This window comes from Opisthorchis viverrini (assembly GCF_000715545.1).
Source record: "Opisthorchis viverrini unplaced genomic scaffold opera_v5_45, whole genome shotgun sequence".
NCBI lineage: Eukaryota > Metazoa > Platyhelminthes > Trematoda > Opisthorchiida > Opisthorchiidae > Opisthorchis > Opisthorchis viverrini.
The window spans coordinates 991,232-1,004,322 of NW_008751701.1; the positions used below are offsets into that span (position 1 = coordinate 991,232).

Sequence of the window (13,091 nt, forward strand, 5' to 3'; positions counted from 1 at the left end):
CACGTATAGACGTACTATACTACTCACAAAGTCGCTAGAAACTCTTGCACAATGTCAATGCATTATCAATGCTCAGCAGCCAAACAGCTAACCGCCCCAAAAAATTACCCGGATATGTCTCCAAGGTCAGTGTATCAAGAGTGTTTCTGGCGAGACGTTCAAGCAATCTTTTCGGTGATAAATCTGGGTCAGTATCACAGTGTTTTGCTTTGTAGTTTCCCCTTGTAGAATTGTGAAATATCCAAGTTCGTCTCCTATTTGTCTCTCGGAACAAAATTTGCGGCGAACAAAACTGTCTCCTCAATGCAGGTGTTTCTTGTTCGGAGTTTTCTCCGGGGAATAATAGTGACAGTTGCAGCTTCAAACAATCGTGATCCGTCATCTCCGTTCTGAAATTCCAGCAATTTTGTAACAGATGATCGCGGATTATCGATATACCCACCTGCTTAATTCACTGATATTATATCGCATGCGCCAGACAATAAGACTTCTTTGAACACTGCTTCCGATCGATTGACAAAAACCTGAATGGTCTCTTCCGCCTTATGAACCCAATATTTAAAAAGTGAAAAAATTGGATGAACATGACCTTCGCAAGCTGATAATCTGAGTGATTTTGGCGAAATATACTCATTTGCAAACAAATTCGGTTTTGCCCGGAACCCAGCTGAATCTCTCGTTTGTGCTGTTTTCAGGCAACTGAATGTGCTGCACCAGGCCGCCTCACGAATGATATTTCTTATGTCACGAAATATGAATAGCAGTAATATACTACTCATAAACTTGCTGAGGATTGTTCGAAGGAGGATTTTCAGCAACCTCATGAGTAGTGTATTAGGTCAGACTGGCTTTTGCGTTGCACAAAAGACATCAGCTTATCTATCAAGGCTTGAATTTGCAATGTTGCGTTGTGCTCTGCAGTGTCATATGGATCAGAAACCTGGAGACGGCTAGGTAACAATGTTGAAATCTTTCAGTGTTTGTCCTCGGAGCATTGTCACGATCTGGTGGGAATATGTGACCGCTGATGTTAACATACCTGACCAGTTTTCAGAAGGAAGAACTAGGTCGCAGTAGATGAACCAATCACACTTCATCGGTTGCGCTGGCTTGATCACGTGCTCCACATGCCAACTGACCGCCCTCCTCGAGGACCCTTTCGGCTGTGCCGAGGCAGGTGGGTCAAGCAATGCCTTGAAAAAAAAGTGAGGAAGCCCTCACCAACACATTTGGCTGCGCCAGTCATCACCGTCTCCAGGGATGGGAATCTCTCGACGGCATTGAATGGTTAGTGACATTGTCGGACGTAGCTCAGTAACGTTGCACATACATCCAAGCGTAGCTTCTCCCCATGAACAGTCCCCGGTCATCCCTGTATTGATGATGATGATGAGGCAACTTTGATAAGTCAGTCCGGTATCCTGCAGTCAACGACATGGCATGTGTCGTGAGAGCTGTTCATTCGTGGCTTGTATTACTCCGAACATGGTATGCAGCTGTACAGCCAGGAATGCAATATAAGGGTGATTGTCACCGAGAGAACTGCCCTGCAAGTAGATCCGTTTCTTGAATATCCGATAATGAGTCTTAGGGATGCATCAATAATCAGGTTTGTTCTTTGGACGTAATACACTACTCATAGGGTTGCTGAATACTCTCCGACAAACCACGACCGGTTTTCTTAACCTTTGAGCTCATCAGGTGGGCTCAGTCCCCAAGTTTCCGTCCACCTTATGTTCCGCTTGAACGTAGAGCAGCCTGGCCCAAAAACATTAGGTTGAAGTAGAACGTCATAAATGAGAGATTCAGGTGTGTTCCCTGTGAGACTTCCGTCAAAAACCAATTGGTATGCAAACGAGTGTATTTCGCTAGATCTGATCTTTCATTCGTCAGTTCATTGCTACCAATCAGGCCACACGTAATGCGAAATTCGATCGATAAAATACTAACCTCTGATTGCTCCACTCCTGACTGCGTCCGTATCAGCTACTTAAACAGTCCAATCACCGTGCTACCGTCTGATGAAAATCTGTGCGCTGAGCATGTTGCAAATCGTATGTGAACTTCAACTCTGCCCGCTCTATTTTTCTCTTGTAGATACTACTGTTTGTCGTTTTGATGTCAGTCCAGGCCGACGAATGCACCTTAATGAAACCGATAGTTGCGGTTGTGTTGAGTGCGCTCTATGACTCTGCCTTTTGTAAGTGTTTCACGGATTTATTGTTAGTAAACTGTGGCAATCAATTTCACCTGCAAATTTCGAAAAACTGGGTCTATTTGATAGGTAACTGGGGATCTCTGGGCTTGTTTGATTTTCTGGTGTGCTGGTTAGCATGAACACCGCTCACCTTGGAATGAATTTCGAAATACGAACACGTGGAATCGTGGCATCAGTGACCTTATTTATTCGCACACTGTGACTTTCGTAAAATTCTCGCGAGGCCACCGGTAAATGGTCCTACAAACATATGCAGATTTATACGATATATAGCCGATATTTTCTGCAGCTTGCCTTGGTTCACAGACAACGTACAACGGAAAGCAAACGAGTGCTGCTAAGTTGTCGTAAGTGGTGGCAACTCACATTGCCAATAACACGGAGTAATATTGATATGCTTCGGTGAGAAACACGGGGATTTCCACGCCAGGCTGGTGTGTATACTACTGACTACACAAGCAGGTAGTATCTCGTTAGGAGTCAAACGTCCTTCCCGGAAACAGTGGAAGACGAAAGCTGAATAGGACAGATTTGCTGTGTTTGTTCATTATTGTTTATGATCCAAAGACGTTTCGATAACGTTTTGTAGGACGCTTGACAATGCGATTTTTACTTTCATGTCTAATTGTTCGTAACAAGTTAGTTCACGTGCAACTAGTTGCTGTCCTATTGTTCGTGCTTCCCCCCACCCTCATCGTCTTTGTTGGAACTGCTTGGACACAGCATTCTTCGATGCCTTGGCGAGGTGGCGAACCAAGCGCTTCCCGGTGAACAGATCTATCGGCGAAATGCATCCACAGTGAGGGAAATATTCTGTGACGAGGGTTTCCAAATAAGGTGAGAGCGCTGCTATCAGCTTAAGGCGTTCATTGAATCTTTTCGTTCATGCTTAATTGCCAAGATTCTGCAATTTGAGTTCCTAAAACTGGCCAACTCATGCGCGTGGTCCTTTCTTCCCATTTATTCACAGCTGTTAAGGATCACATTCGGCCAGAACAGCTGTTCGATCAACACTTGACAGTGTTGTTCTCATCTCAAGAGAACGTCACCACCATTGCTGCGAGTATATTGCAAACGCTGGCTGGAGTTTTCGAGTTGTGTCCGGAGTTTGATTCGTTCATGGAACTGAAAGACAGCTTCGAGCAAACTGCCGTTCAGTGAACAGTATTTGGGAGAGTAATCTATTGTGTTTATCTTTCAATTTAAACGTGTACTTCATGTGAGCGATAAACAAATGCTGTGACCCCATCAAATTGTTTTGAAATGAAACGGGAGTCCAGCCAACACTTTGAACATACGACCAATCCCCTGTCATTTGCTTTGTGTTACAAACTCACGGAAACGGACATCTGAATGACAATCAGTTGATACGATATTGATTAACTGGTTCCGACTAAACGAGTTTTATTCAGAGACAGACGGGCGACTTAACGGCCTTGGTGACAACTAACCCAAACGTACGAAATAAATCGATGAAACGAGGGGAAAACCGGGAAAAGAATGAGAACGTTGTTGGGGAACCTATACGCACCGCTTTAATCCACATGAAACACTTTGTCCAAATCCGATTCACTAAGTCACATAAAGGAGACTACTGAAAGCTCTTCGACAGCCCACGACCGGTTTCACCCTTCTTGAGCATTCCCGGAGTTTCCGTCAATCTTATGTTCTGCTTGAACCAAATTGGACTGGTATAAAAATCTAATTGAGCAGTGCCAAAATGTCTCTTGATCGCAAGAGTTTGAAGCACGAGGTTGCTGCTAACATGTGTTCAACTAAGAGACTGGGAGGATATGAATAGAACAAGAACCAGTGTAGGCATCGGTACGATCATTTATTCCCTAAAAGCGACTGTAAATCTGCCTGGTATTTCCAACGCACAACTGTGTGAGTTAAGCACCTTAGTTCTGGCAAACCTTGCGATTCAGCAGCTCTGAGGCTAGTTCCTAGGTAGGCATAAGACGCAAATAAGCGAGTTCTCTCTTGCGAACAACGTTTATAGTAGTGAATGGTTATGGGTGGAATACGCCTTTCCATCGCCCTCGCTTGTAAAAGCGCGATTATTCTGGTGCGTGTGCACTAAATGGGGCAACAAATGAACTCGAGGCTCGATCTTATTTGAGCTCATTAGAAGTGCATATCCATGGCCTTGCCAGGATTTGAGCTCCGCACGTCTGGCAAGCTTCTCGCCACGACGCGATTGGCGTTATCTGATCTCCTCTGATTTGTCACGTTTGAACAGGGAAACGCGTTCGTGAAATAAAACAGCACTCTTGACAAGGATTTCTATGTAACACCAAGACCCTCAGCCAGCTGCATAGACCATCCACCGATGAGTTCGTGAAATAAAACAGCACACACCAAGAACCTCAGCCAGCTGCATAGACCATCCACCGATGAACAGAGGAAAGCCCCTCGTTGAGAGGCCACTTATTAGCAAACACGTGATATGTGGTCACAAGTCATTAGATGGGAGGGTGATCATCACATATTCGCACCGTCTTTAAAACCTGAATATCCTCACGCTTCCTCTTGAAGTTTCCTGGATAGTCACTGACTGTTATACAATAGTAAACGACCACTGGAAAACAGTACCCCACAACTTCACCTTCCATCAGACGAGGGGGCTGAGTTTGGGCACTTGGTGATAGGCTACTCGCGTGTTTCATCAGTAGTATACACCGTTACACAGGTTTTATTCTTTGAATGAAGACTCATCAGAAGGTTGCTGAAAACTCTTCAAAATCACACGACGGGTTTCACTCTATGTTGGGGGGACATTTAAAGTCGATGCGACCGTCAACCTCAATGGTCCGCTTGTGCCCGGATTGCACAAAATTTGCGAAATATTCCCATTTGCGTGCCAATTCGAAGAATTTCATGCTCAACTGAGATTCAGTTGATTCTGACCATATTAGTGTGCAAGTAAGCGTACTTTTCTGCTGTTGAGTAGTTTTAGTTGAGTAGGTTATAGGGTTAACGGAATCTCAGGGACTGCGCCTATTCGATGACACCCAAGAATGGCGAAACAAAAATTTGTAGGACAAAACCGACCGTAAACCATTTGTAGGTAACTCAAACTCTTCGAATCAGGTGAATATTCATTTGCTGGGTTCTGGGCAAGGAATCCATTCTAACTGGAGCTGCGGCTCATTAGATAGGGTCCCGTGTAGCCCGTGGTAATTGTGGATGAGAGGACCCAGAGACATTTTCGATCACAAAATACAGGCGCTGCAATGGTATTTTCCACAAGAGGGTGCCATTCGTTCAGTGGCAAACGAATCCACAGATTACCTAATCGACGAGTAGCAATAAACTGCCCGAGACAGTTCAATGCTTAAGGCGTGATCTTGCTGACCGCGCTTGAACGGCGGCCTTGTCGTATCTCGACACTGGTGCTTCCTTTGGGTGACATGGTAACTTGACCTGATGGACGCTATTCTCACGTTCTGTCTAGCCACTGGTCACTAGGTAATGTCCGCCATGTTCAACGTTTAAATTTTCAAATAGTCACACATGATTGGTTGTATTAGGAGAACCAGCTCCGAGTGTAACGGGACTACATAACTGCCAATGGAGAATAACCGTTTTTCGTTGAGACAGATTGATTTCATTGGTTGTTTTTCACTCGCCCTTGACAGATGATTTGTATTCTTAGTATCACTTTTTTTGACCCCCTTGTACGCGGTAGTGATCGATAAATCAGCTAGCACGCACGTTCATTGACTTTTTCTGGGTTGTCAAGCGCACCAGACGATCAAGCGGCTGTCCAGACCGGGGTTCATGGTACTAAGAACGCTTTAGGGGACTGTGGGCCACGACAGGTCACAATCTCTTAAACGAAATATCCTGAAGTGATGAAACGAATTCAACCATTGGTTGTCACAGTTTTCTCAAACCTGGTTCAATGGAACAACCAGAGTCCTCACTAAAATCGTTTGGAAACCGCTTTGAGATTCAGTAGAACTGATAATCTGTGAATGTACCTAGTGGTGAACGACATTAAATGTTCTACGCCCTCTTGAATGAGTTTTATGCGGTTACTCTCCCTTGGGTTTGGCATCGGATTGCTTAGGAATTGATCGTTTTGTGCTGCTAAACGCAGAAAAACCTACAACGGAAGGGTTGATCGAACGGACTTTCTGTCGGCCAAACATTTCCAAGAATCCAGATTTGAGAACAAGGCCGTCACATTTACACCCGAACCTGCTACTACACCTGTTCCGAGCAGCACCGATAACATCTCCCCGATCGGCTGGCTGCGATCGGTAGTAGGCGTATTTAGGTCACTGATTTTGTCAACTCCTAGCAAAATTCCAAGTTTGAGTTTGGTGATCTGGTTGACGGACACCCACTTTGTCTCCCTCACGCTCTTTGGCACAACTCCGGCACTCCTCGACGAGAGAAAAACGAGGCATATTTGACCCTTCGTTTCTGACGTTTTGTTGATGACTGGTTTCGGGAGCTAAACCAAACTTTCTTTTCCCCCATTGTAACAAGTGATATCTAGCACAGGCACTTAAAAATACCTCTCAATAGGGATCACGTTTGAAAAAAAAGCCACTCCTCTAAAAAGTACCTGATTTCGATGGGTAAACCGCCGAACAGAGACCGCCTCAAACATGTGGCAGTGTTCACAGCACCGTATCCATATTCCATCAGAGTATGTTCTCTCCTGGAAACACAAATGCGCATTGATAATTCACGTGAAAGCTCATATACAATATGTGCCCGAATGGCTTTTGCAATGGGAAACATTAGCTGAAAACGGAGAGTTTCCGTCGCCAGTGTGGAATTAAACAGAAACAAATCCTGCTTACTTTTCAAGTTGGAAAAAACCGCGTAATGAATCGATACACGCTGTGGGGGTGGGAAATTTTACACAAACTGGACTACCTTCATACCTTGCGAGCCATTGATGGTTGTTCAAACTTTATCTGTGATAACTCAGTTTCTTCTTATAGTCTTTTCACCGCCATCGTCATCATCAAAGACGGCAAAATCAGGGTTGCCACAGATGCCTCACTGCCGTGATAAAACCAGTGGGTTGGAGACAGGACTTGGTGCTGCCGAGTGTCAAGTATACCGAGGTGCTTGCTTAATCAGACAATCCCGGAACAAGCTGATAGGACAAACGCTACTGAAACCGTTCGGCCGCCTTTTTTAAAAAATCTCTCTAGCCAAACACAGTCGCAGACTGCATCCTGGAAGGCATATCGCACCAACAGCACCCAAACTTTTGGTAATCCTTTCCTACCCTTCTGCCAAATCGTACGTTGTCCACCTCTATCAGGACGCGCCCAGACAGGAAAAGAGCACATGTGCAGAGAGTGACGCATCGCCAAGGTCACCGTCGGTTCGATACATCCGGAAAGTAGGGGTGAGTTGGCGGCTCTCACCAAACGGCTTAGCAACACACGACCAGCGTAGTGGGCCTGAAAAATGCTCATCATCGGAACACCACCATTGGCTGTACGGAACGAACAAGTGAACGACCATATTTGGCCAATTGGTCATCCTATATATTTACGCAGACGCTCTGTACGTTTTGTCCTGGCAATACAGCCGTGTCCGCAGTTCTCTGTCTTCTCCCTATTTCGTAGTCTGGCAGGCGCAGTGCAGGCGTAACCCATAGACGGCCACCCAAGCGCTTTGCGCTGCTCTAAATGAGGCACGGAGGCCGAGGGGAAAGTCAGTCTCTCGGTTTGTGACAGACAGAAGGAATGCGACAATTCAACCAGTGCGATTGCTGGGATCTGCAGAGGCGGTTTTGGCATTGGCATGGGGTCGGGTGGAAGATGGAGCACGTGAAATTGAGGCCTCAGCAGTGATATGTGTTCAACTACCCGCCCTGATTTATGCACCACGTAAGGCGACCAGTCCGGCGATACCACGTGACGGTCGATGTGACGTGGAAGCACTGTTAGCTGTGATTATCGCCGTTGTAGGTGAGATGGGGTACTGCTAGTTGCCCAGGCCCGTAAAGGTTGACGCTTAGGGTCCTCAACCAAAGCCACTGGCCATGCCGAAAAGCAACAACGTTTGGCGGGAAATGCAGGTGCATTGCCATCTTTTAGATCAAGTTACCACACATGTTCTAACCACTAACCTTGATGCCTTGGAGACGGAGTTGGTCGCACGGACACTCTTAGTATAGCTCAGTGGGTCACGAAAGGAACCCAAACCGTCACACTACGCTGAACATTCCTCAGTTCTCTTCACCAAGTCGTGATTGACGCGAGGAATATTCGAGGGGATTCCGAAGCTCGCAAATACACTAATATCGATTTTGAATATTGATTTCCAGAACAGAAAACAAAAAATTGAGGGTTTTTCCATCATAGGAAGCATCCAAGCTCACTGTTGCATTGAGTATATCCTGTGAGAACCATAATGCCTTTTTGTGGTGATCTTCTAACTTTAAAGGTCATCTTTACGTTCTTTTTTCAAATTTCCCTCAGGCACGATGTTCCCTGTTGTCCTGATCAGTTTTAAAAAATTCCAATTCTACGGTAACAAAGAATTTTACTTTTTTGTGGAGATCAATTGAAATCGGCCGCCTAAAAAGACTAACTGCTGGTGGCTCCTTGAAACTTTTCTCCGTAAAACCCCTATCGGCGAAATAGAATACTCACGGGGAATAACAGCCCTGATCAGTTATCTCAGGTGACATGGGAGTCAACTTAGGTGACACGTTGAAAATGAAATTGCAGTCGTCTTGTTTGGTCTATGTGTAGAATCTCTTACCTAGTTTTCAAACAAATCACGTGACCACGTGATGTAGTTTCTGTGATTGAAAGATGAGCAGCGTTCTACAGTGTCTACATGCAAGCTTATCATATTTCTTATCAACCGCCCATGGTCGGACGGTTGAGCGATTACGCTACTAGCCGGGAAGTCGTGGTTCAGAAATTCCTGTTGAGTTTCCTGAGAGTGGTGATTTCCTGTAAGGATGAAACAGCTGTACAGTGCTTCTTGCTTTTTCAGCATACATTGCCTTCAGAGATGAGACGAAATCTCACTACACTACCAAAAGATCACACATACATTGAATCTACAGTTGTATGAGCTAGCACCAAGGGCCCTCTGCTGAGTACATTTGTGATCGATAAACTTGTCAGTCTCGCAGCCTCAATGTTGCCGAAGTAACCAGTGCTAGGTTGGAGGCTCGTGTCTCCCCTGAGGCTTGGATGCTCCTTTTGACTGAGTTCCATCTCAAGTCTCTTCCTCATCAGGTGTAATTGACTCCAATTTACCAAACATTCTTTGCCGTAAGGAATATTTGAACGCAATCGCGATGCATCCAAAATCGTTAGTGCGCTAGAGCAGTCTCAGAAAGAATTCTCGCTTCCAACTTCCTTGATTTCCCTCCACTGGGTCTGCAAAAGACGGAATAACTAAAACTTGTCAAAGGTAATTCCAACCTGTAGGGAGCCTTGAAGGTCCGAATAGTCTTCTTTCGAAAAATCTTCTTTTTCCCTTGTTTCTTCTAGCAAAAAACCGCTTATCGCAGCCAGATCTACATGGCTAAAATAAATTGCGAGCAATCGATCACACGTAGAAAAATAAATCACAGACAGACTACGACGGCTGACGTCGGAATTCAAATGAGAGACGCGCGTTCATGCGAACCAAAGGAAGCACCAGATCTGAGATGCTACCAGGTTCGTTGTAACTAGTCAGGAGCGGTCGAGGTGCAGGGGTCCATTTTGAATCATGAAGGTTCCAGTCAGTCACTCTACACCCCGATCATTGAGCTACATCCGATGAACGGTACCTCTTCCTGGAAGTTACCTGGATGTGATCCAAAGACTCTACGCAAACGCTGAAGTTGATGCTCATGGTAAATAAACCTCCAAGTTTGATCTCGTGGATGATGTAGGACGGGCTTGTGCGTCATCTGGTTTCACACTGGATTGAATAACATATAAAAAATGCAGGACAAATTTCCAGAAACCCAGGAGCACCAAACACCTGTTTCATGAAACCTGAAGATGTGGAATTTCGACTATCCCTGTCTAGGCCTGAGCAACATGGCATTATCTTAGCGGTCGGCAGATCAATGAACCTCACAGATTTGCAGTAAGAACATATTGATTAAGCAGGGCAGATACCGCAAATCTGATGCGCCGGCTGACTGACGTTCCCGGGTACCCCGGAAGAGGACTTCTTCGTCAAGTCTAGTGGGGTGCTCCACTGTATACTGAGGGCTTCACAGGGTACCGTCAATGTATCATTTATCGTCCACTTGTTTAAACAAAACTGCGCGCGGCTGTTCTCCGTCGAACTATTCGCAGTTCGGATAAGCTTATTGGTTGTTGATCAGATAGCCAGCTGTTGATCGTTTCGCCGAGTTAGACATACAAAAGTTACGTCAGCCTAAGAGAAGACGTCATCAGTACACATTTGGTAGGTAATTCCTCTTTTTCTGTGTGCATTTATTTAGTGTTTGTTACCCCTTATTGTGATTTGCTAATTGGGAGGCAACGTTCTCATTTTCCAAAAATTGACCGATAAATTCACGAAACACCGTTTCCCAACTGACCAATCATGTTAAGGCTGAGGCTATACCGCGAGGAATAAAGAAGATACACAGCCTTCAATGTCCTGTGAGTACTGCTTATTTGTGCGTATTGTAAACAGAAAATGAGAATTCTGTAGACCTTTCCGTTTAATCCGAAGGAAATTAGAAAGTATTCTCGTTCAAGACCTGCCAATCGAGAAGTCAATCTCGGACTTGAACTCGTTTCCCTGCATCCATCCTAATCAGTGTGTTAACTTGCCTAATCTTGTGCACTCACATTTGTGTCTGTTAGGAATAGTGAAAGTCCATTTCTGATGGCTTTTGTTCTTAGGATGCAGGGAATAGCGGACACGGTAACTCTTCCACAGACGACTACTTCGAGAAAGGTATAGTAGACCAGTTTGTGTGTGTGTGTGTGCTCGAAACGAACTTCCCGTCTCAAGCAATCCAGTAGAGTGTGCTGTCCGTTTGTAATTCATGGTCCTGATGGATCTTGAAATCGACTAGTTGAAGAGTTTCCGTCAAGTGGAACATAAGGTTGATGAAAACTCGGGGCCTACCTGATGAGCCCCAAAAAGGGTGAAACCGGTCGTGGGCTGTTGGAGAGTTTTCAGCAACTTTGTGCGTAGTTTCCTTCATGAAAAGGTTTCCGCGAATCTTATGTTCTACTTGAACACAAATTGCAAACGAGTGTTGTTCGCTGATATTTTAGACACCACATTGCTTGTTGATCGTGAATACGTTTGCCCGATCAGGCGTGATAATTCCGGTGTCCCGCGTGCGCCGGTTGTCACAATCTCCCCTTGAGCGTCAAACATCTAGAGTTGAAGCCTGGCAAGCTCAAGGATGTGCTTTACTGCTGTTGGAGGTTTTCAGCAACTTTGTGCGTAGTTTCCTTCATGAAAAGGTTTCCGCGAATCTTATGTTCTACTTGAACACAAATTGCAAACGAGTGTTGTTCGCTGATATTTTAGACACCACATTGCTTGTTGATCGTGAATACGTTTGCCCGATCAGGCGTGATAATTCCGGTGTCCCGCGTGCGCCGGTTGTCACAATCTCCCCTTGAGCGTCAAACATCTAGAGTTGAAGCCTGGCAAGCTCAAGGATGTGCTTTACTGATGAGCTCCGATATGGGCGAAACCCAATTCCNTTTTCGCGTGGACTCAATGCAAAACGAGCGTCGTGATCGGGAAAGGATTTTTCGAATGAGACTGATGTAAACATGCAAAGGATTTTCAGAGGATTTCTTCAAGTGATAAGCTAGTAGAATCGATTTGCCGGTGCAAATCCTATTGATTGGCATGCATGGTGGGAAAGATATCGCAAGGGGACAATTTCGTGAGAATACTCTCTGAATTTCCCTGCCCAATGGTAACTCCAGTGAATTCGTTGCTGTGCGATAATAAACGGACACACACGGTCGATGGGTTGAGCACAAGTGACCTCATAGTCGCCCATCAATTAATATAAAAACAAGGCATTCGAAACAAGCCCTAGAACGAGAGTCAGCGATAATATTGCCGAAAATGTTCAGTCTGGTTTGCTCACAATTCCCGATTCAATTCTATTCTCTCCTTAAACCACCAACAGGTGCTACTTTGTTTTTTCGTGGTGACGGTGCGATCACACGAGTGTGAAATGATCCAGGACCTCATTTCTCTCGTTCTGAGTGCGATTTACGACTCGGCCCTGGGTAAGCGTGAATTTTTTGATTTGGTGAACTTACAAACCGTCATTCTGATATCCCACCTACAAAGATACCTCTAATGGATGAGTTGTTGACCAAAATCTGTTATGGGTGGAAATCTGTTTCTGCATTTATCGAATTTTCTGCAAACTTGAACCCCGATTCACCAGAGCACTTTGATTTTATTGCAGACGACGAGTTAGCGGTGGAACCGGAGGACGTTTTCTCCAAAGATTTCAAAAGCTTTTTTGCGAAATGTTCAAACTGCACACAGATTGCCGCCAACCAGCTTCAGAAACTGGACTGGATATTCGAACAATGCAAAGACACCTATGGGGACTTCACTAAGCTTCTCAACTCTCTCAAAAGTTAGAAGACGCTCGTTATTGAAGGAAATAAACGTTGTCGAATAGAAGTTTTGTCATCCAAACCTTGACCGTTTTTAATGCAAAGTGTCGGTTCGAACTAATCGGAAAATCGGAGTATGTTGACGCGACTCAAGTTTGCGTAGTGAGAGGGTCCTTGGAAAATGTCTGGTTTAAATTCACTTGTTTGTTAGTGCTTGTAAACACTGGAATTGTTTGAAATGTCGGCTTCAGAGACTGAGTTCCTTTGAATTTATGTTGCTAAGCTGCGGACAGTCAGAAAACAGTCTGGAG

The 13,091-nt window shown here is 45.0% G+C and overlaps 1 protein-coding gene across 1 annotated transcript; it reads left to right on the forward strand.

Moving 5' to 3' along the window:
• Positions 1-51: 51 nt before the first annotated feature.
• T265_03249 (hypothetical protein) lies at positions 52-12,805 on the forward strand (the record flags this gene model as incomplete). The annotated part of the gene is made up of 4 exons (XM_009167682.1): positions 52-125; positions 2,942-3,055; positions 7,940-8,166; positions 12,624-12,805. The coding sequence occupies 4 exons, from the start codon at positions 52-54 to the stop codon at positions 12,803-12,805; spliced, it is 597 nt and encodes a 198-aa protein (XP_009165946.1).
• Between the last annotated feature and the right edge of the window lie 286 nt (positions 12,806-13,091).